Genomic DNA, 22,613 nt, shown 5'->3' on the forward strand with positions numbered 1-22,613 from the left:
GAGGTTGAGACAGCAGATGACCAATACAAGAAGTGCATTCCAGAAAGATGCATTTATTCAAACGTATATACAGGGCTCATATTTCAGCACTGCTGCATACAGACAATGTTCTTACTTAAGCACCTTTCTTAAAAAGTCACAATCACAAATTACTGTAAATGTCACATTTTGTTTTTTTCTCTCCAGAGGAGCAGTGTTGGACTAGTGCAGGGGTGGATTAGTCACCCTAGAGGGCTGATGTGTATGCATGGTTCAGTTTCCACAAATTAGCCTGTTTCCACTTCATTTCCTAATTAGCTGTATACTATAGTACACTATTTAGCACAGGGAACGGCTGGTACAAGAACAGCTGATATTCATGGGTTTGTCAAGAAATGTGGTAAAAATGTCAGGCCACATAATTGATTGATCTAATTAAGTAATTAAGATTAGATGTGGATTGTGTTTCTTTTACATGTTATATCTATTGAGAATATTTGCATGTTCTTTTATATTTTCACCTTCTCTATGTTATAGTTAATCATAAAGAATGTTTTTATAGTTATCACTTAAACTGCTTTGCAGGATCTGTTATTCGTGCAGACTATGCACAATGATGTTAATTAAAGCATTATCTGCCTTATGGTGAACTTAGAGGACATGCAGAATGGGATTGATTCACATGGCTGATTTTCTCCTGTGTGCTCAAAGAAATAAAGCTTTCACTGCGGACTTGCAGTGTCAACTTATGTGAGCCTGCATGGAAGAGGACCCAGCGAAAATGAGAAGCTGGTTTGACCCTCCTCCCCCACCCCTGAACTAAATCACTGTTTCTGAGTAAATCACAGAAAACATCCCCATTACTTGGGCCACCAGTTTGTCTCCACCATGTGACCTGCAGGGATTTAAACTTGTATTTCAATGGTTTTCCTCTAGGGGTCCCCATGGGCACTCCATTGGCACAGTAAAGTGATCAATCATATAACAGAATTTCAAATCGAGAAATTTATGAAAGTAATTGGTTGATCTAATATGGGGAGAGTCAGGAAGGAAAAGTGAACATGGATGGAAGTTAATTGGTGCAAAAAGCATCTCTTTGAGCCAGTGCTCTTCACTCCTGGTCCTGGAGAGCAGCAGGGTCTGCTGGCTTTAATTGTTACTCAGCACTTGAGTAGCACAGCAATTGATCGGATAAGGAAGTTTGTTACAGTTAATCCAGGTCACCTGGTTTCTTGGGTCTGAATCAGTTGCTGATTTTAAGGGAAAAACAAAAACCAGCAGACTCTGGTACTCCATATAAAGCAGGTTTTTGTTTTAGCCCAGCACTAAGACACCTGATCCTACTCAGGGTTTTGAAGACCATACTTATTTAATTAGTTGAATCATGAATACATTTTTTTTAATTTAATTGTGCAAGTTAAATGTTATATAACTGCTCTGATTTTTAATTTGGGTGTTTCCCACTGCCTCTAACAAAACCTAATGGGATAATTGTTTGAGAAGGGGCTAGACAGAAAGACTATCACAACGTCTAGCTGGCAGAGGACTAAAATACCATGCAAGAAAACAAGGGGAGACAAACTGGTGGCCATATTGATTACACACATTTTACATGGACTTTCACAAATTGCATAAATCTCTCAATTAATTCTAGTTTGTATGTTTAGCATGAATATTCTAACCGCTAAACTCAGCATTTTAACATGCAAATATATCTTCATCCCCTAAAGCAATACTAACAAACAAGTTGAAAATGATGGAACTACCTCTAAGGTAAATCAATTTTCCTTAGCATAATAGGATTTGATTTACTATGCATGTCTGAAAAACAGCAACGCGGAAATTATTCATACACATACTACAAAATATACAGTTTGCTTTTTTGTGAAGAAATGTTTTGTTTAAACAAAGATTGAGGTGTGGAGCTTCCGGACCATTCCCCAACTGGCTGCACTGGTTTCCACAGTTAGAAATATTCCATGTTCCTAAACTATCCTGTCATTTTTACAGCATCTGTCCTACCCAGCTCTACCTCTCCTATTAGTCATATACTTAAATATAGGCTGGGTTGAAAGACCCTATCCCTATAACCAGGTATTATCTTGAATTGAAAGCCAAAAATCGTATTCTTCTATATGACATTCCCTGGATATCATGACTGAAAACCATGTAAGACCCATCTTACATACAGAAACTATGTTATACTGTGTTGCATGAGTGTTCAAGTTTCAGTTTTTCAGCTAATGGAAATTTTTTTCTTTCAATCTTTTCTCTCCTCCATTCAGTGAGTCCAAGTTTATGATCTTGTGATAAAACCATGTTTTATAAAACCAAACCAGAGCACTAGCAGTTTGTGAGAGACTGCCTTCAGTAAAATAGATCATTTAGAGGAGGGGGTGGGTGTGTTAAGGTTATCTTTTTAAAGGGCTAGTAATAACCATAAATACCCCTGTTATACAAGTACAGCGATATAGCAGTGTAGACTAGTGTACAGTGGACTTTATAAGGACAATGTAATTCCCCCCATTTCCAAGTCAACAGAGAACCCTGGTTTAAAAGCATGTGGTAGAGAAACATTAAGCAAAAGAATACTTAATCTTCATTCTGGAGTAAGTGACCTCAGTAGTAATTACCATTTTGCAGACAGTGTGCTGGCACTGTTCTTTTTCTCCTGAGCTCCTGGGAAGAAGTATACATTTGGCACTTTCATCCATCTGCTTTGTGACAGACTGCAACGCACTACATTTCTGGCAATACAAAGCCAATGAATCCTGAAGTGACTGGGACAAATGAAGCACTTGCCTTTCAGTGAAGTTTCAGAAACGTTGCACCAAAGTACCAACAGGATCTGTGCTGCTAAAAATAATGCAGGCGACAACATATTCACCTAGAGCGTTAAGTTAGACACTCCCTTGTAAGGCTTCTGTCTGTGCAGTATGTCAGTTGGGATGCCTGAGTGTTAACCTGTGAACTTGTTCTTTATGAAGTTTATTCATACGTGAAATATATTTTCTGTCTGTGCAGTTTGGCTGTCGGTGTGTGAAACATATCTGTCAATGTCATTCGGTCATGTGTGAAATACATCTGGTAAAATGTTTGTGCAGTTTGTTTCTCTTTGTGAAATATGCCTGCCTGGGGGGTATGTGTAGTTTGTCTGTGCATGTGTCTTTTCTGCTTGTGCAGGGTGTGCTGTGTGTGTTTGTACCTGTCCTCCCCTCTTCCGGAGCTGCTTTTCAACCAGGGTTCTCTGGTGTAGGCAATGAGGTGAGAGTTTTTTTCAGGAGACTTGGGTCAGGTGCTTACAGATCACTCTGCTCTCTGAGGCGAAACTGTCCATGGGGAGTCGCAGCAGTTACATAATGGCACACTGGGTGGCACCACAGCAGTCCTTTATGATGGCGGCTCCTGATTTGGCGATAGATGGCTTGTTGGGGGGCGGCTCAGGGACAACCTTCTTGGGTTTAGGAGGACCTTGGACATAGAGGAGGAGTGTTTGTGAGACCATGGTCACAAACATTTACAGACCAGGTGTCGATTGAAAGCTCTTATCTATATCTTCTCTTAAGCTATATCTTCTCCCACCAGCTGGCCGACACCTCACAGCGGGGGAAACTAATTAAAACATTTGGAAAACATTTGCAAAATCATGGGGTTATAAAAGATCACTTACTCTGTGTGACTTTGGCCAACTTCTCCAGGGGCATGAGCTTCAGCCTCAGGAAGTCAGCCATTTCCTTATCCTCCTCCTGCTCCCTGTGTGGCAGACAGAGTTGGCCAGCTTAGACACAGCAGCACCATTCATTAGCTATGTGTGGTGCATAGGCAAACAAGGCTCTTAGTCTGTTTCCCCGAAGAATCTGATCAGCCAAGCCAATAAATTGGCAGTAGGATTCAGTGACTTAATTTGCCGTAGATGTGAATGTAATTTCATCCTGTGCCGGCGGGGGAAGATGGGACATTACTGAATACTAATAACATCTCTCAATTTGTGTATGCTGTGGGTGCACAGTTAATGAATTCATCGCTGCTGAGAAGGTAGTCAGCCACAGAGATATGAAAGAGATGGAAGATTGGAAGAGCTTTGCATGGGCTATATCTCTTTGCTGTAAATTCTCCCTCTGAGCTGATTCTGGGTAATATATCTTATCTACTTCCCCGGAAACCAGTTACCTTAATCTCTCCACTTCTGCATCGTCCACCAAGAAATCCCGTTTCTGAACTAGTTTATGAATCTTCAGGATTAACTCCTCCTCCCTCTGCCTGAGCTTCTTGGTCTTTTCTTTCTCTGATTGGGCAAGAATGGGTCAGATGAGTCACATGCTCGCACACGTTCTGTTCCACTTCGCAGCTCACCCACTTAATTTCAGTTCACCAGCAGCCAACACTCCCATCAATCCATACATCAATCACTGTTAGACCCTTCAGTTTGTTAAATCGCTTCTGAGTAGTTTGAGTACTACACAAGAAAATGTGTGATGGAGTATAGTGAGCTATCATAAGTTGTTAGGACAGACCCCTAGATTTGATCAAATACACTTGACTGATATCAGGGTATATAGAATTAAATCAACCCAGGGTCAGTACAAGTTTAAGGCCACACTGTTTTTGGTTTCTTATATTTTTCCTAATCACTATTAAAGTTTGTTTGAATGAACCCAAAATGGGTTACAATCTGTTTTTAATTGCATATGCCGCTAAACTACGTGCATTTTTTTAAATCTAGGGAGTGTTTTGCTTAACAACGAGGGAATAAATGATGTATTTTTGGCAAAGGTGTTTTTAAAATGTACTGCAGTGTAATACATTACGCAGTGATTAAATACCCAAGATTACCATGCATCAATACAGAGGTCAATTACTAATACATATTCATACACTGTGAGTACACTCTACATCCCCCTATACATAAACTGTATTGGCGTCTCATAAATTAAGGATACAAATCCAATTCCAGCATACATGCATGTCTTGCTTCTTGCTTTTTAAATTTCAATGTAAAAATCAGCAATGATGCCAGCTATTTTGTTATAGATAAGTGGTTTAAGGAATGCTTACTGTAGAAAATAGTATTTGCATCTCAGTAGAGAATTGTCAGTATTTTAATAGGGAAGGAATAATCAGCTAACTGAATGGCTAAAAAGCTCAAAATGTCTCAATATTAAAGATTATTTCAAACCTTCACACAAATATGCGTCATTGTGCAATATGCACAAAATGCGCTGCGGTATGGTGTCAGATTTTAACCACCATGTGGGCACAAAATCAGCAAAAACAAAACAAAAAAATGAAGGGCACAATGCCCTTTGACCATTTTACTGCCCTCTTTGGGAACACAGATGTATCAAACACAATAATTAGCTAAATAAACTGTAGGATTACCTACAGAAGGAATCCCCTGCTGAAGGGACTTACATACTGTAAAAACACCTGACATTCAGCCTCAGCTGTGCATGACCGTTGGGCGTCCATGGGCCGCCCATAAAGCTCTGACCGCAGCCAATGAGAAATGTGCTCCTCCCATCTCACAAATAGTGAAATATATTGAGCAAATAAAGTTGATGCCACTGCAGCATGTATGTATGCTTGTACACATGCATATATCCGTAATGTATTTCTGTAACTTCTGACACGTCATCACACTGGGGGCTATGGGCCACAACGTTTACTCCTTCACACTGTCATTTTTATGCACTGGATCGTGTTTGTACTTCATATTTAATTCATGAGCTGAGTGCAGCACAAAGCGCCAGTATCATTCAAAGATGGGATGTTATTTTTGGCCGCAGATTTTCATGTGCGGCGTTCATAAATGCATAACAATTTCCGCGGAGGATTTATGAAAACGGATTTGCTTGTTTTACCTCCTTGACCTTCACGCGGCGTGAGGAAAAGGAAAAGGAAGGCGAAGACGGGAGGGGGAACGCATTACCGGCTCCGAAGCGGCACGCTGGAATACGGAAGAGCGAATTCAGCTCTTTCTGCGGAAGGAAATTACTGGGCAGCAATGAACGAATTCCCATAAGCGAAGCCTCGCATGCAGCCCTCCTGCGGGCGCATAAATCTGAACGGCCCGGCGGATCATGCAGCCGCCCAACTGGGGGCGTGTGGCGGTGCGGAGCCGCACTCTGCTGCAGCGAGGGCAGCTTCTTCTGCTCTTACTCAAACCGCACGCACGCGTGTTACTGAGCTTTCCTCTGACTGCCAAGGGCCGGCTACTGTGACAGTCACCCACAGCCTAACACACACAGTCACTTTATTCTGCAGAATTCACATGTCAACATGATGATTTGTCTTCATTGGGGTTCCAATCTATAATCCACAGATACATATTAAGTGCAGAGGTGGAAAATCCAGGTTCATAAAATAAAAGTACTCCCCAGTATTTTGTTCAAATCACCAGGATTTCCTAATTAGCACAATCCCCCAGCTGGAAGGGAGAACTAATTAGTGAAATCAACTGGAGTTCACGGGTGAAGGCACAGATTTATTTTCAGACCCCTGGACTTTCCACCTCTAAGTGAAATGTAGAATGACTCTTCTGAGATACAGCTGTTATATACTGTTATCCATCTCCTGAGAAATTGTTAAGTTTTACAACCTGTGTCTGGTTGATATAGGTCAAGCTATTTCACTTTAAAACCATGAGTCAATTTGCCAGCTTATCTTACCAGGTACTGCCACAATCTTCCTCAGCTCCTGTTTTAGACTCATGATGTCTTTGCACAGCTGAATGTCGTCCATCCTGGGAAGAGAAACAAATACACTCATAAGAGGAATATGAGCGACACCAGACTAAGTGAGATGTCACAATCCCACACAGGATATATATCAATTTATATATAAAAACCTATTTCCATGACATCATTTGCTTTGTGTCCCAATTTTGATAGCCCATTTGCATTTGGCAGGCCAGTGTCATGTATTTGTGAAACCATGTAACCATTTTCACAACTGGAACTGTATTTTTATTTTTATTTTTTTGCATTATAATTTCAGTGCTGCATTAAATATGTGGAATACTTCTTTGATGTATTCGAATGCATTATTTAGTTACACCGTGACAAGTTGCCCTGCTTAAAAGACAGCTTAAAAATCCAATGAATAATAAGAACTGTAACGGTCTCTTCATTCTGTTTGGAGGCAGTGTCTATAGGAAAAATGCACAGTTAATGAGGTATGTGTTCGGTGCACCCCACGCTCTCCTCAGATTCTCCCACCCCCGCTGCTGCCAGCTCCCAGTAAATCTGCTCTCTGCAGCACGGGGGGAGAGAGAGCGCCTGTCTGTGGCGTCAGCCGGCAGCGCCTTTAATCTCTGCACGATAAATCAGGGCCGATGACTCATCGCCGCTCCCGCACGCCTCTCGCACACCTCTCGCTCCCCCGCCTGTCTGGTCCCCAGCTGCCACGGCCTGCAGACCCCAGGGTGGCGGCCTGTCGCCGCGCCTGCCCGCGCGCGGCTCTGACTCATAGCGCGTGCCTCCCAGAAAACTCCCAGCACCACCCTGGCATGGTGTGTGGAACAGGAGGTGAGGTCATACAGGGGGCGTAGCAAGAGCCATGCTATTTAGGCTGCCATTATGATAGCGTACGATAGCAAAAGGTTCCTAGCTTGTTAAATCCCATCATGCACCTTTTCTACTGAGGGCCACCAACTCCTTTGCCAGCCTCTCAAGCCAAAAGGCCTTGCTGACAAATAACATTTCTGTGCAAAAAGCTACCACAAGTATAAAGCTTGCCGCACATTGGCATCACAGAGCACCAGCCCAGTGTAGCGATCTATTTCTGATGAAAGTGAAATTTAAATGAGTTGGGGCTGGTGCAGGATTAAAAGTGCAGAAGTCTGACAGAGGATTCCAGGGCTGTCTGACTGATCGATTCATACACCCCCGTATCAGCTTTTTAAAAGTTCTGCAAAGACACATCTGCTTGTTTTCTCTTTTTTTAGGTGTAAGGGAGCTAAAAGGGAAAGGAGAAGGGTCCTTACAGAGAGCCTGACCATTGAAGAGCAGCAGTTTCTTTGAGTGTTTGAAGTCTTAGATAACCATCTGGTATATTTGGGTGTGTGAGCCCATTTATTTGTGCAGGGATGCATTAGCTGAATTCAAATACAGACAACTTTTTTGCATTCACATCAGAACTGCCATCACACACCCTCTGCTCTGACAAACAGTGATTTTGAGACGGGAGTTTTCATCCTCCGTGCTAACGGTAATCAATGAGAGCAGAAGAGAAGAACAGAGCTGATGTCACCAGACCTTTTCCCTAAAAACCTTTTTTTCCAACTTACTCAGCTTGTCAGCATGCCAGTGCACAGATACTGAGATCACCACAGGAAATCCCATTCACCAAGATGACCACAAATGTTCTTAGTAATGTGGTTTCTAAAAACCAATGGACATATAACGTAATTTCTTGTTGGTGCTCAAAAAGCCTGACCTCATATATAAAGTTCCTATCTGAGGAAATCTGAAATAGTGCACATGAAGGCTCTTCTGAGTGGGTAATATCAAAAAGGGATCACATGACTAACAGGACCGCACGTGACGCTACTTACATGAAGCGCAGTTCGGACTCCCGGCGCACGAGGACCTCTCGAAGACGCTGGATTCTTACCATCTCCACCTCGATCTCGTCTGGAGACATAGTGCTCTCCGCCATGGACACATCGGACTGGGCTACGGGAAATGAGGAAGACGCAGGGATTTAGACCAGAAAATGATAACGCCAAACACTGACACAGAGCCAGCACACAGGTCTCTAAAGAAATGTGAGGAGGGTGAGACTGTTGCACTGTTTTTTTAGGGTCCCGTGAGGGTGAGGTTGTTAAATTGCATTTTTAGGGTCCTGTGAGGGTGCGGTTGTTACAGTTTTTTAGGTTCCTGTGAGGAGGGTGAGGTTGTTACACTGTTTATTAGAGCCCTGTGAGGAGGGTGAGGTTGTTTCACAGTTTTATAGAGCCCCGTGGGGATGAGGTTGTTACACTGTTTTTTAGGATCCTGTGAGAATGAAGTTGTTACATTGCTTTTTTAGGGTAGAGAGGGTGAGGTTCTCACATCTCCCTGTGAGCAATACTGAATTTCACTTGGCAATTGCACTGCACACAAAGACCTGATCAATGACTGCAGAACCTTTTAAATGTGTGGTTGCGACTAGTCCTGCTGCCATCACTTCCAATCTATTTCAACTGTCTCTAGAATATTAAAAGGAAGAAGGACTTGAAAGCCTTAATCAAAACTTTTTGTGGAGATGGAGTTCCAAGCCAGCCACACACAAAGGCTGTGAAATCTAGGACGGCTCCTACTGATCAAAGTGATATCTTACCTCCCCACATTCTCATACGGCTCGCAAAGTAAGCAGTGACTGCTGAAAAAAAGTTCAGTTCTTCTTCAGAGGTTTAATTTATAATACTGTAAGAGGCTCCATTGGTGCATGCAGAAGTTACGCAGCTCATGCTGTGCTGTGTTTCCAGCTGCTGGCTCACAGGACTCTTAGTCATAATTTGGCCAGGCCTCTCCTGTTATTCACCCTAATGGCTCTCATTACACCAGACCCGCTTTGCTGTGTGCATCTTGTTAGCAGAACAGCGCGGCTCCGCAAAATCTCAAGGGGAACGATGCCTATGGGTGGAGCTCCGTCTGTTCCCACTGGGTTTAAAGATCAGAAAGTGGCACAACAAAAAAACACAACATGTTTCCAGCTGCACGCAGTTGTTTATTCATAGTTGTTTTCTTTTTGTGCAGTGGATTTTCTCAACAATATGCCAAGGAATTGACTATTAATGACTGAGCTCTTTACGTTTTCGTGAAAAAAATATTATATGTTGCTATATAATCTTGCCGCTTCCTCAACAACCCAATTTAAAAATAAAAAACAGCTTTTCCACTGATAAGCATGAATTTCTCTCTACCATGGCCACACACATCTGCACCCACTGTAGTACAATTGAAATTAGTTTTGCTTTGCATCGATTGATTTTTTATTCTTTGCATCCCATCAGCAAAAATATCAATTATGTATAGCACAAGTTTGAGCATATGTGACTGTCATAATGCTGCTCAGCTGACTCAATAATCCCACTGCATGCATGTGTGTACAGCCATATTGACAAGGATATAAAGTCCATGACCATGACTTCAAAACTCTATTAAAATAATAGACATTAAAACTCTTACAAGCAAAGGTGAGACAGAAACACGTTGGCATAATAGAAATGCCTGGTGTAATTACTAGCTGTTGACACTGACACAATGAAACCACCATTTCAACATGAGCGAGTGAGCACACGGTAGGACATTAGTCTGGCTTGGCTGAACAGACTGCAGCTCGCTACACTGAGGGCGGGCCACCTCTTCTCACCTGCTGAGCTCCATCCACGCTCCATCATCATTCCCCGTGAAAGTGCTGCGATTCAGCCAAACTCCAGAGCTGTAACATTATCTACTGTGTCTCTGTGTGCTTATTAATATTTCACAAGCCACACCAGAGTGATCCAAGCAACCCCAAGGTCCTGAATGCAGTGAGACACTGTGCCCTGTCTTTATCTTCTCCTGCTCCCACTGAGTGACAGTTACATGACGGACAGGCGGAGACTATGCTCTGTACCAGCCTTCTGTCCGCCCGTTCCCATCTGCTGTGACTTTCTGCCAGACTGGATGCTGCATCTGCAGCTTCGGTGCTACATTAATTTCTACTGTTCAACAATGAAGATGAATGCTTCAGATCTGAGAGGCAAATATCTGTCATACACAACCGTGAACTTCACCCTCTTTCTAAGGACCTTGGACACAAATAAATTAATTCTCTAAAGGACAATATCACATGTGAATATATCATATCTTTCCACCCCGTCCAACCTGTTTTGGCATGCTTTGTGAAACAAATTGACCTATTCAATGGACTGTATTACACCTGCACTGTACTGTAATGTACTGTACCCACTATTCTTTAACGTACACTTATGAAATCATCATGATGCTACATATGAAGACAAGAGTTCTGTTAAGAATGTATACCGCATTATGTAAAGACACCCTCAGCGGTATTTTAGTACTGCCCAAACTGCTAGTGCACATTTTCTGAGTGCATGCATTAACAATGAGGTTCAGAGCATCTAAATATGAGACCATAAACAGATATTTCGCCGCCGGTTCTACTTTACTGAATTTGAGTAAGACCTCCAGAACATCAATGCCAAAATTTACTAATAATTAAACTACATTTTGTTGATACCCATAGAAGGGAAGCTAATCAAACAGCACAATGGTAAATGCACAGTGATACACACACACACACACACACACACACAATTCACATGCACATACACCATATCGAGCATTATTTATTTTTCCTCAAAAGCAGAGTGGACAGTTCATCCTTCCTTCATAATTCCTATTGCTTGTATTCTTATTTTATGCTTTATTCAGACATGGGAAACGCAGAGAGGGAAAGTGCCCTAGTCTGGCTTAACCCTCAACCAGGCCCCTGCATGTGGAGACTCAGTACATGGGTTGAGTGTCGGCCACCCCACAGAACAAATCTAACTGATGTTGACCATTATTGTGGCCAGATAGCATGCTGACCAAAATACCCTGAATTCCACTCACACACATTTAATTGCTTTTAACCAACTGTGATTAGCAAGCACTAGGTAATTTAGTTTAACACATCCCACACAAATCAAGCACTAAAGAAAATTCCCAATATGCACATTCGTGTGATGTGTGGGTGTTTCCAAACGTTCGGCTTTCTTGTTGTTCATTGAAGCATGCAGTAAAATAAATGTCCTTATACTTGAGTTTGTACTCATTCTAGTCAATGCTATAGGTAAAGAAATATTATGTCAACAAAGAACGGCAGGGTTCACTGCATTTTCTAATCACAGTGTGAATTTCACAGTATTTCTCAAGCCCAACTGTAGTCCTCCTTTCTCCATTTATTAGAAACACTGCACAGCGAATTCACTTTAATTCACACACAGGAGACAGGCTTGTCAGGACGTCTGTGTTCCTCAGTGAGACAGGAAGCATGCAATGATTGGGAGGCCGCGGGCAGCACGGGGGACGTGGAGCAGGAAGTGCAGCGGAGCTCCTCACGCAGCAGATTACTCTAATCTACAACAGCCTATCAGGGGTGCCACAACTGCTTATCGAGAGTGCTGGAATCTAGCAATTAAACTGACCAAGCTAATCTTCACCCTGCTTATCTCAAATGAGAAAAACACAGGATGCAAAAACTGAGAAAACATGCCTCTTAGATAACTAGAATAAAATTCCCAAGTGCTAGTTTTAAAATGTTAAGAAATACACTCATAGGAAGATGTCAGTTTCACTTCATTTGTGTTCTAAATGTATGCCTTAGAGCCTTATTTGTCCATCCAGGAGTGCTAACATATTTCCGAAAAATGCATTTGGGAGAGAAATCCCTTTATCTACAGATACACAAATGCCTCGTACTACATCCTTCTGTTATAGTCTCTAATTGCTTTGTCATTTGAAACAAAAAGCTCTTCCAGAAATGCCAGAGAATTTGCTCAGAAAAATCCTGTATTCAAAGCAAGTCACAATGAAATGAGCTTCCTTTATTTGTTCTTTGAAGTCTTATCAGGACATGACAGAGGTGTAACCATTGTATTTCCTTTTGTCATGTTTACATAGCAGTCAGACTCCACTGTGCGTCTCCTGCCTCGTACAACTACATTACGGATTCTGGCTGAACTGTATTGCTCATTCAAATATGCTGACCCACGCTGCCAATCGTGGCATACAATGAATACTGATTCTCTTTCAGAAAGAACTCCAACTCTCTGTGATGGAATGATATTTTACGGGTACAGGAAGTTGTATACATGCAAATAGAACATCCTGTTGCTTTCCTTCCATAGATCTGCCTTTAATTTTTATAACGCAAACAAAGCAGAATAATGCTGTTTTGCGCTAATGTCATCCGCAAACAAGTGAATAACGCAGTAGCAGAACTGAGGCATCAGAGTGGGCTTCCTAACAGGGTGCCTGAAATGAACTTTAGGGTACTCCAGTGCTGAAGAGGAGGAATTGGATCTTGTATGTCATACAATATTGACCACTGAAGAAAGTCCAAGAAGGCATACGGACATCACTTCACACATCATAAAAAGCAGGAAGAAGAGACCATATTGATTTTCTTTTAACCAGTCATTTTGTGAGTGCTTGACAGAGTAGTACATTCCAAGGTTGCGTCTTCCTGGAAAACTATTCAGTGCAAAAATCTGTAAGAACAGAGAGGCCTGCTAAACTACATGAATGCATTTGCATCTAATTCAGAAAGTGGCTGAAGCTGAATAAATATGTCAGTACAGAACTATGAAGAACGTCATTCAAGAGCTATTTTCTTTAAAGCATTATTTGTGCAATCACAATCAAAACAAAACCAAAATCAAACAACCAATGATCTATCTATATGTATATGTGTGTATGCGAAAGTGTGTGTGTCTGTGTGTGCATGTGAGCAAGAGAGCGGCAAGTCAAGATGCTGAGATGACAAATGCAAAGCAAAATTTAACAACATAATGCTGAAAACTGTACAAACACTCCCTGCCTGAGAACATAAGTTTAAAGGCATACTACGCAGGATTTTTTACTTGAAAATATTATAAAATAACCATGCTACGGCAGTCTATCGTGCACTGGCAATTTCTGTCTTTATGCACTTTTGCTTTATGAATTTTATGTTCACCTTTACCTGTATTTGCTATTCTAAAATGTGTTGGGCACGTTTCTGGGCGTGGCGCTCTTTTCTGTGTGGGGGAGGGTGGCTGTGGCTACAGAGCCTGTGGTTTGGATTAGATTTCAATGGAGTGTTGTTGCTAATAGCTAGCTAGCCGCTGTAATGGCCCAGATACAGCAAAGCAAAATGACAAGCCAACAGGGCTCAAACTAGTGTTTGAGAAATTGCTTTTCTTCGTTGGCGTCATTTACTGATAGTTTTTAATGAATTCATGTGTCTGTGATTTGGTCGGGTACTCAGTGGTGAGTGGGCGGGGTTGAAGACGGAGGAGGAGACTTATTTGATTGTAAATACAGGCTAAGAAATTCTGCACAGCTTGCCTTTAGCTTGGGAGGTTACAGAATTTCTGTGTCTGATGTTTTCAGACACACTGGGGCTTAGCAGACATAAAAATAGTAACAGATTTGTCACCACAATTTCCAAATTTATCCCCTCTATTAAATCTAAAGCTTTTGCTCCATCCTCCAGATACCGAGACTAACCGCTGCCAGTGGTGTTGAGAGAGCTATGGTTCATGCCAGTTGCTGAAAGTTACCCCTGCATATTAATCACATGGATGCCAATCCTGCGTATTGGCCCTGTTCAATTACATCCACAGTCAAAGCATACACATCTTCATGCTGCACTGAGAGAGAATATGTAAAGAAATGGTTACCAGAAATCCACACACATATGATACTTACTAAAATGCAGAATATGTATTTCAGCCAATGATACTAAGTATATATACCCAGTTATGTTCTTTGGCCAATAACACAGCTGACACCCATTTTAGGTTGTCTGTCTACTCCACACAGAATAAAGAATACCTGCACACATACATATAAGACGAAACAGACATTGCTGACCATGGTGTTTGTCCACAAAATATACAGAATGAAAATAGTCCTTTTGATTCAACTTTGTTAGAAAGAAGACTGGTGTTTAATATCAAAACCTGTTTAATCATCCGCATTGTTGTGGCATAGAAGTGTGATAAGTGTTCTGATAACACCATATGCATTTGCTTAATGGCACAGCAAATAAGGACTTAAAAAACAGTAATGCCTTCAGCCAGAGGGAGCAGAGATTGCTTGTGGGACATCACATTTCAGTAATCAAAGCCTGCTGTGATACCTTCGCCCTCTTATTATTTACTCATCACAATCTCATAGATCTTTTCGCAACGCTCAAGGAACCCCATCTCATCGTTTATCGTGTCCCTCCTGAGGTGAATAAACGCTACCTCAATCAACCTGCAACACCTGCGACAGAATTAGATCGGTTAAATTACCGTATCCAATTTGCAGATACGGAATGCACAGTAGCGGTCAGTATAGCCGATCTTTTAAGTTTATATTCCTGCAATATTCAATGACGCAAACAACGTTAAATATCGTGGCATAGCACTGTAACTATATTAACATTGCGTGTTGATTCGAAATACAAGCATTATTAAAAATAGCGAAAGCGACACACAGCAGTATTTTAAAGAAAATTCTGACTCCAGGCATTTCTTTCGTGCCACATTTAAGCCATCCAGTGAAGGCACAATAGCTTGATATGAACGATGCTCACCTTTGTCTATTTGCCACTCTGTCTCAAGCACAGCGCCGTAGCTCTTCAGCGTTCGGTCAGTTTCCGAAATTGATTTCTTTAACTCCATAATTGGTGCCAGATTGTTTCAATCAATGTCTCCCTGTATTTTGTCCCGACACGTTTGTCGTCCGATATGCTTTTACGTTGAGTGTTAAGTCGGGTTACTTTCGCTCGATTCTCAGGTTCCACCAACCCAAGGCGTTCAGCATCGTTCTTCTCCGTAGGACTGGAATGCACTGAGGCACTCCTGACATGTGACGCGTTGAAGGATGCAGAGAGCATGCGCACTGTGGAACCAAGGTGAGGAGAGAGGTGGAGAGGCTGGGTCTCAGCCTCAGAAGAAAAATTGGCCTCAACTTCGAGAAGTAAATTATTCAGAAAAGGACTGATAATTTTACCATATAATTAAAAGTTAAATTATATTGGCTGTTTCTCGGTTGATGCTTTCTTGGGTACCTACCACATATTTGTTTTTATTTGAATTTGTGGCTAAATTAAATGCTACACATTGAATATAGGGGTGACATATTTGGGAAGAAACTGATCACTTGTTTGCAGTCAGACTTGTCCTGTGCTTTCTCCTAACTGTCCAAAATATGCACATGGAAAATGAGCAATGTTTACCAACACTGCAAGTAAAAGTAAGAACATTTGTTGAGTTGCAAACATGCTGCCATTCAATTGTAAAAGAAACTATTCAATTTAAAATTGTGAACTACAAATTCATGTTATACCATTAAAATTCAGTTTAATACAATTCAGTTCAAACATTACAAAATCAAATTATTGAAATTCAATTTATGCAATTAAGATTACATTTCTGTTGGCATTAATTTCTGCCCATACAAATACGGTAGCATCATCAGACTGCATGCATTTTCACTCGTGTACTGTTCATGAGAATATTTCTTTTTAAACAAAAATAATAACAAATCACTGTTAATAGTTGTTCATGAGGTATTGACACAGTAGCACATTACAAGTATACATAAAGTTTTTGATACAATTCAGTGATAAATATGAAATAACTTCCCACTAATGGAATGATGTTACACCTTCGAAAAACAAAGGTATGCCATTAAAAAGTGAAAAAGTAAGGAAAGGGTGATTGTGCTATGTGACCTCCAAGAAACACACCAAAATTTTGTTGAATCAGTTTTTAAAGCCAATAAGGTACTTGTTACAATCCCTACAGTCAACGTGATTTGACTTTAACATACTTTTTTTTTTTTTTAAATAACTAATCCCCCAAGCCCCAAGACACCAACCGTTATTTAGATCTACTTTTTAGTTACACAACAAATGTTTAATGTTAAAAAAATAACACAGAGTAAAACTGAAGCTGAAGTAAAGTTTATTAAAGACAAGAAAACACAATTCATAATTCATAAAGACATTTTTACAAAGTAGGGTAACAACACCACTAGATTCAAGAATACATAAATTACTTTTGCATTTTCTATTTTATCCCTAGGATTGGTATAAAAATAAAAAAGACTGTGTATAATTTAGCCATCAACTAGGGAATTTGAACTCGGATGTGTGCAGTTAGCTTGTCAAATAACACTAAGAGGTTTACAAACACAAAAACAGTTGACCTTTAAAACAGCAAAACAGTGAGACACAAACCCCGAAAAAGATATATCAGCCCCAATAAAGGATTAAGAATGGAAATCCATAAATTTACATCTGTACAGCATCATAAATATTTCTGGAGAACCAGAACAAGAGGAACACACCAGAGTGTGCAAAGCCAAAATCACATTAATGTCACTAAAGCCAACCTGGAACTGAACAATGCGAGAGCAAGGAGGACTAGGCAAAATGGCACAAAAAGACACAGCAAGAAGCCTGGCTATATACTGTAATGAATTTACCCAAATATATTCCACTGTTCATAACAAATATTTATTTGGTAAATCAAAATAAACTTCAGTAAGCCAAATATAGTCAGATTTTATATCTGTATAATCTGTAAACAGGGTCACAATACAAAATCAGTTACAAAGAAACCAAAGGAAGAAGTGCAATACTATAATACTGTATAGGCTAAATTCTGGAATCATTGTCCATTAAAGATCCAAACAACAACCATTGATAATAATGACAGTTGCACCACTGGCAAATTCCAAAGATAGAGAAATTCATATAAAACATTCCTATTATCAATACAAGTGTGTAGATATGTTTGTTTACTATCCCAGTTTCTCAAATTTCTGTTTAAACCCCTAAAATATCATTATATATTATTATTACTATTCCATTGGAATAATAAGGTGCAGTATTGAAGATATAGGCCACTATTATTTTTACATAAAGATATAACTACATTACACATTTGCATGCCATGGGCCCTCGTCTAGAGTAATGTACTATAGATAGCTTACACTTCACATGACCAATTGGTCCAGTACAGCTGATTATTTACTGAAGCAATTTAGCACATGTTCCTCGCTCAACAGTTCTAGAACAATAATATTAGCTTCCAGTGGTGTTTTTGACTATAAAAAATAACTACCTCCTAACTTTAAACATGCTGCTTTAAACTATACATTAAATCACCAAAATTTCCAAATAAACATACATACACAAACATACATTTCAAAACAAATGTGTTGATATTTATGGTAATTAATCTGTTGTTTCAAAGTTATCTTTTAATAGGAAAACACCAGTGTGATGACCTAAAAGCTAAAATTACAAATACCACTAGTACTCTATATTTTACATTGAAAGAGAAGAAAAAGACAGCTAGCCAAGAAAGCCTTAATTTCAAATTCACACCGAAGGCAGTATGCAGTGACAAAATGTAAAAGGTTTTGTGTGTGTGCGTGTGTGTGTGTGTGCACATGTGCACATGTATGTGTCAATGAGAGATACAATACAAAGAAAAACACACCTGAGTCATACATTTTGAATTTCAAATAAAACACCACGCACTATATTGCAGTTATAGACAAAGGACTTTTAGAATGAAAGTGCAATCTTCAAAGAAGTGTTTAACTAATAATATCTGTAAATGGCCCACAGCTACTCAAATGATTACAATCTGACTGCTAACAGACAACGGATGAATAATGGATGGGATAATAAGCTATCCGGCTACCAGCCTGTTACTTCAACTGTTTTGCCAATTCTGCAGAGCAGTCTGTATAAACTCGCCAAGACAAAAAGTCCCTTCATCCTATCACATGTATCAATCGATGACTAAAATGCCAAATTTGTCAACAAGCACAGAACTCTCAATTATGGAATACTATACATTTGGTCTAATCTGAATTGCCTTGATGACAGAGAAGTATACGATTTTGGGATGAACACAAGTTATTATGATGTACGTTACATTCTGATGTAGTAATGCTTAAATTATTTCTTAAAGTTTCCCTGAAAAACTTTGCAATATGAAATGGGGTTCAAGGCAATAAAAATTAATTACTGTTAAAACTCATCACATTTTTTAAATGAAAGACATTTAAGTCCAACACGGATGTCTTTCCACAAAGGCACAAGCACAGCGTTTCTTCATTCCGAACAAATTACGGTTTCTTTCCCTCCGAGTGGCCCGTGTCATTGCCTATCTCTCTCTGTGTGGGTTCAGGTCCTGTAGATTTTTCACAGTCTGGCAAAAGGAGCCTCTTTTTGAGGTCCAGGATCCAGGTGAGGGCAGCGGTTGCGGTGCCGTCCCCACTCTGTCGTGAGAAGCACAGGAAGATGGCCCACACAAAAGCGCAGCAGCCTGTGAACGTGGTTCTCAGATATACTGGCACCAATGTAAAGTTCAGCAACTGAAGGCCATCAGCGAGGGAGGGGGAGAGGGGGGAGATGTAAGGTGAATGCACAGCAGTGATTACACATCAGATAAAATATCATAATAAAGTCTTAACATCACTTTCAGCATATAAATTATGTAAAATATTCCCTGTATATTTATTGTACAATATTACTTTCCATAATACAGTAGATACTACCTATTAGGTACAATTTAACAACTAAAGAAATATCCAATAATCAATCATTACTATGACAGGGTATTGGCATGTTTATGACCAATGATATGACACATTAATTCTACCAAATATCATGCAACTCACAATGCACATGAAGTTTTAGTTTACTTAGCAAAAATATGGCCATAAACTAAACTGTATGCAATTTTCAGTAACTAGTGCATTTATTTTGTTTTTTTCCATTCCATTTTTCCATTTTTTTGCATTCTCCAATCCTAGTGAGTTGGCACCTGGTAAATACACAGTGGACATTTAAGTCCAAACTACTCCAGCTAGGTTAAGCTAACTGTGTCCTACCTTTGCAGACCAATGACTTAGGCCAAAATCAAAGTAATCTAGACTAGGGCTCAGCCTGTACCGGAAGCCATTTGGAAGGCCCATGACATGCTTAAATGTGAACACAAATGCACACATAAATATAATATATATCAGTCCTGTGCATCTCTTACCAGCTGGATTGACATATCATACACAATTTGCAATAGCTTTACCTGCACAAACGGCCAGTACATGAGCCCAGTCTAAAACAGAAAGGAAACAAGGACAAAATATCTGTTAAACAGTTTTAATAATAATTTGACTGTAGTTTAGACAGTTAGTATTGTATTCCTCAACCCAAAAGCACACATGGATTCAAATGCTGTAAATAAAAATATAATGACTGGGAAGAAAAAGTGTGCAGAAATCTATCAAGGGTCTTCATTTTTTATTTTTTTCTTCATGACTTGTTCATCATTACCTTATAGGTGTTCAGGAATTTTCCCCTGCAGTCCTGGAAAATGTCATCTTTGCCATCTAACAAACTCATCCCTAAAGAAAATGAAGATATTTGGACATATTTAGTGAAAGGGAAAGAAATGTGAATGTAATAACTGGCCATCTCCACCCTGCTGAAAAATCCAGCACAAATCGGTGAAGATGGTTATGTTGGGGAACAGCAAGCTGGAACCAGCTGGTCCAGCATGACCAAATTGATCTGCCAGCATGACCATTCATCATCAGCTTGACTAAGCTAGTGTAAAAGCACAGCTATTTTCATTCTCTGCTTGACAAAGCTTAATCACTATAAAACCAGCACTATCCAACTTTGACCAGCAATAGCCAACTTGGAAAGTATGCTGGCCTATCCAGTTTCAGCAAGACAAATATTGGCATTGCTCAAATTTCATCCTTTTTTTGTATTATAATGTTAAGCTGAGCAGTCTCTTTTTGTTGTTGCATTTCTCAGGTTTTCTCCTTTATCTCACTCCATTGTGATTTTTCTCATATCTTTCTGCACAGCTCAGTTAATTTGTGAGTAGCTAGCTAAAAAAAAAAAAATCAATAGCCTCGTAGAAAGAGTGCTTAAAACTAGTTATCGCATTTTGAAGTTCAAACTAAAATTGTCCAGTTTCGACCTGTATAGAAGGCACTGGTGGCTATCGGTGAAGAAATCGTTTGGTCCAGGATCACTTTGCGAAGTACCATGCTTGCGGAATTTCCAGGAAACCGCCGCTCCAAGCCACGCATCCAGAAGTAGTTGAAGTTGCCGTGGAAACTAAAAGCCACCACAGCAACCTTTCCGGTTTGCCGCAAGTCCATTTCGTCTCTTCGAGAAAACCACTGATGTACAAAATCCCCACCGGCGAACAAGCAGCCAAACAGACTCACATTGGTTATCCATGGAAACCTTTTTGCTTGTTTTAAAAAAGCCTTCCTCATGATTTGTCTAAAATAGATAAAATTGGCTAATTAACTCTACAGCCTTGGCAGCTATCCCAACAATTTGGAAATGACGCCTACGCCAAGAATACCCTAAGCATCTGATCTTCCTTTCATAAAAAATGTAACCAAAAACGGTTTATTCTAGCCTATATTGAATTCAGGATTAACAAGACTTGTGAAAAACGCAGTCTCTAACAGTTCAATAAAATCTGGAGCAGCATAAATCATATTAAGATGACATTTATTGGCCGGCATACACAAACACTTCCCACAGAAATCGGGGGGAACAAAAAATGCGTCAAGTGAGCACGGTGCTCACGCTGGCAGTGTATACGACATCGAAGTGATCACGAACTGGAACGAATACCTATGTAGCCGCTAATGCTGCAAGTACTAGATGTCGGACAGTCCAGGGGGTAATATGACTACAGGGGAAACTATGATAGTTTGAAATATTTGTTTCGTTTTAATATAAAGAAATAACTGTTTAACACGTCTATCCATACGAATAGTCGTTAGAGTAAAGTTAATCATTTTTATTTATATGTCAAAGAAATATATTTTCGTAACATCCGCCATATTGAAGGTATTTTGCAAGTGGATAGCGTCGCACTGTCTATCCAGTTGGTTTAACATCTAGTTCGGTTGTTCCTCAAACATATGCGCTGTGGACCAGTCTCAGTATGTGGATGTTAGAATCATGTTTTCACTGATCCTCGTGCAAAGACCCATGCGATTGCTTTGGCCATACGTTGGCAACTATATTAATCTAACAACTCATTTAAACAATGCAGCGATTTCAGCAAGAGACAAACCAGGCGGATCACACTCTTGAACCATTGCGAGATCAGCACAGGAAAACTAAAACTGCCGGCCTGCGTTGCATGCACGCTTTTTAATAGCCAACTTTCGTCGTTAAAACCCACAGAATTTAACTGGCTATTGTATTGTCCAATCCTGATTAACTAACACAACTCAAGGAAGTCATTAAACTTTACACAGTAAGCAGCTGCTAGCTAGTTAGCCAGCCACTTTTTTTGTAAAAATAAGATGCTTGTTTTGATTGGATTGATAGATTGATGCCATGGAGGTTAGCTAGTGGGCCACAGCCTGGAGCTCTTCTAGGCTACCTCCCCTATCTGCTGACAGGGGAAGGGCAGTCTCCCATTGGTAAATGGTAAATGGACTGCATTTATATAGCGCTTTTATCCAAAGCGCTTTACAATTGATGCCTCTCATCCGCCAGAGCAGTTAGGAGTTAGGGGTTAGGTGTCTTGCTCAAGGACACTTCGACATGCCCAGGGCGGGGTTTGAACCGGCAACCCTCCGACTGCCAGACAATCGGTCTTACCTCCTGAGCTATGTCACCCCATTGAGCTATGTGGTGGGAGAGGCATATGATACACAAAGCTAGACTATGTAAAGAAGCCAAAAATAAAAGTGAATATTAATTAATGTGTTTGTACATGTGTGCTTAGGTTACAGAATTTTGCCCTGCTTCCATTCCATAACCACTAAGTTAAAGCTAGCTAGCCCATAATTTTGCTGAATATGACAGCAAAGTGGGAAATTTGCAGATGATAC

General features: G+C 40.2%; 2 protein-coding genes across 2 annotated transcripts; both read right to left on the reverse strand.

The window, feature by feature from the left end:
- Positions 1 to 33: 33 nt before the first annotated feature.
- Positions 34 to 15,563, reverse strand: bmerb1 (bMERB domain containing 1). The gene is made up of 6 exons (XM_035404218.1): positions 15,298 to 15,563; positions 8,534 to 8,654; positions 6,648 to 6,721; positions 4,150 to 4,264; positions 3,650 to 3,732; positions 34 to 3,450 (listed from the first exon to the last, which is right to left on the reverse strand). The coding sequence occupies exons 1-6, from the start codon at positions 15,383 to 15,385 to the stop codon at positions 3,332 to 3,334; spliced, it is 600 nt and encodes a 199-aa protein (XP_035260109.1). The 5' UTR covers positions 15,386 to 15,563; the 3' UTR covers positions 34 to 3,331.
- Positions 15,564 to 16,655: 1,092 nt separating this feature from the next.
- On the reverse strand, positions 16,656 to 21,388 carry LOC118219775 (mpv17-like protein). The gene is made up of 4 exons (XM_035403171.1): positions 20,723 to 21,388; positions 20,065 to 20,135; positions 19,817 to 19,846; positions 16,656 to 19,103 (listed from the first exon to the last, which is right to left on the reverse strand). The coding sequence occupies exons 1-4, from the start codon at positions 21,024 to 21,026 to the stop codon at positions 18,855 to 18,857; spliced, it is 654 nt and encodes a 217-aa protein (XP_035259062.1). The 5' UTR covers positions 21,027 to 21,388; the 3' UTR covers positions 16,656 to 18,854.
- Between the last annotated feature and the right edge of the window lie 1,225 nt (positions 21,389 to 22,613).

Source organism: Anguilla anguilla, chromosome 2, assembly GCF_013347855.1.
Source record: "Anguilla anguilla isolate fAngAng1 chromosome 2, fAngAng1.pri, whole genome shotgun sequence".
In the NCBI taxonomy this organism is placed as follows: domain Eukaryota; kingdom Metazoa; phylum Chordata; class Actinopteri; order Anguilliformes; family Anguillidae; genus Anguilla; species Anguilla anguilla.

Excerpts from the sequence above, each read along its gene's own strand:
- bmerb1 (XM_035404218.1), bottom strand. The coding sequence starts at position 15,385 with ATGGAGTTAAAGAAATCAATTTCGGAAACTGACCGAACGCTGAAGAGC. Across the intron at positions 3,733-4,149 it reads GCAGAAGTGGAGAGATTAAG|GGAGCAGGAGGAGGATAAGG; the intron begins GTAACTGGTTTC and ends TCTGCCACACAG. Across the intron at positions 3,451-3,649 it reads GTTGGCCAAAGTCACACAGA|GTCCTCCTAAACCCAAGAAG; the intron begins GTAAGTGATCTT and ends TCTATGTCCAAG.
- LOC118219775 (XM_035403171.1), bottom strand. The coding sequence starts at position 21,026 with ATGAGGAAGGCTTTTTTAAAACAAGCAAAAAGGTTTCCATGGATAACC. Across the intron at positions 19,847-20,064 it reads AATTCCTGAACACCTATAAG|ACTGGGCTCATGTACTGGCC; the intron begins GTAATGATGAAC and ends TTTCTGTTTTAG. Across the intron at positions 19,104-19,816 it reads TGTACTGGCCGTTTGTGCAG|TTGCTGAACTTTACATTGGT; the intron begins GTAAAGCTATTG and ends GATGGCCTTCAG.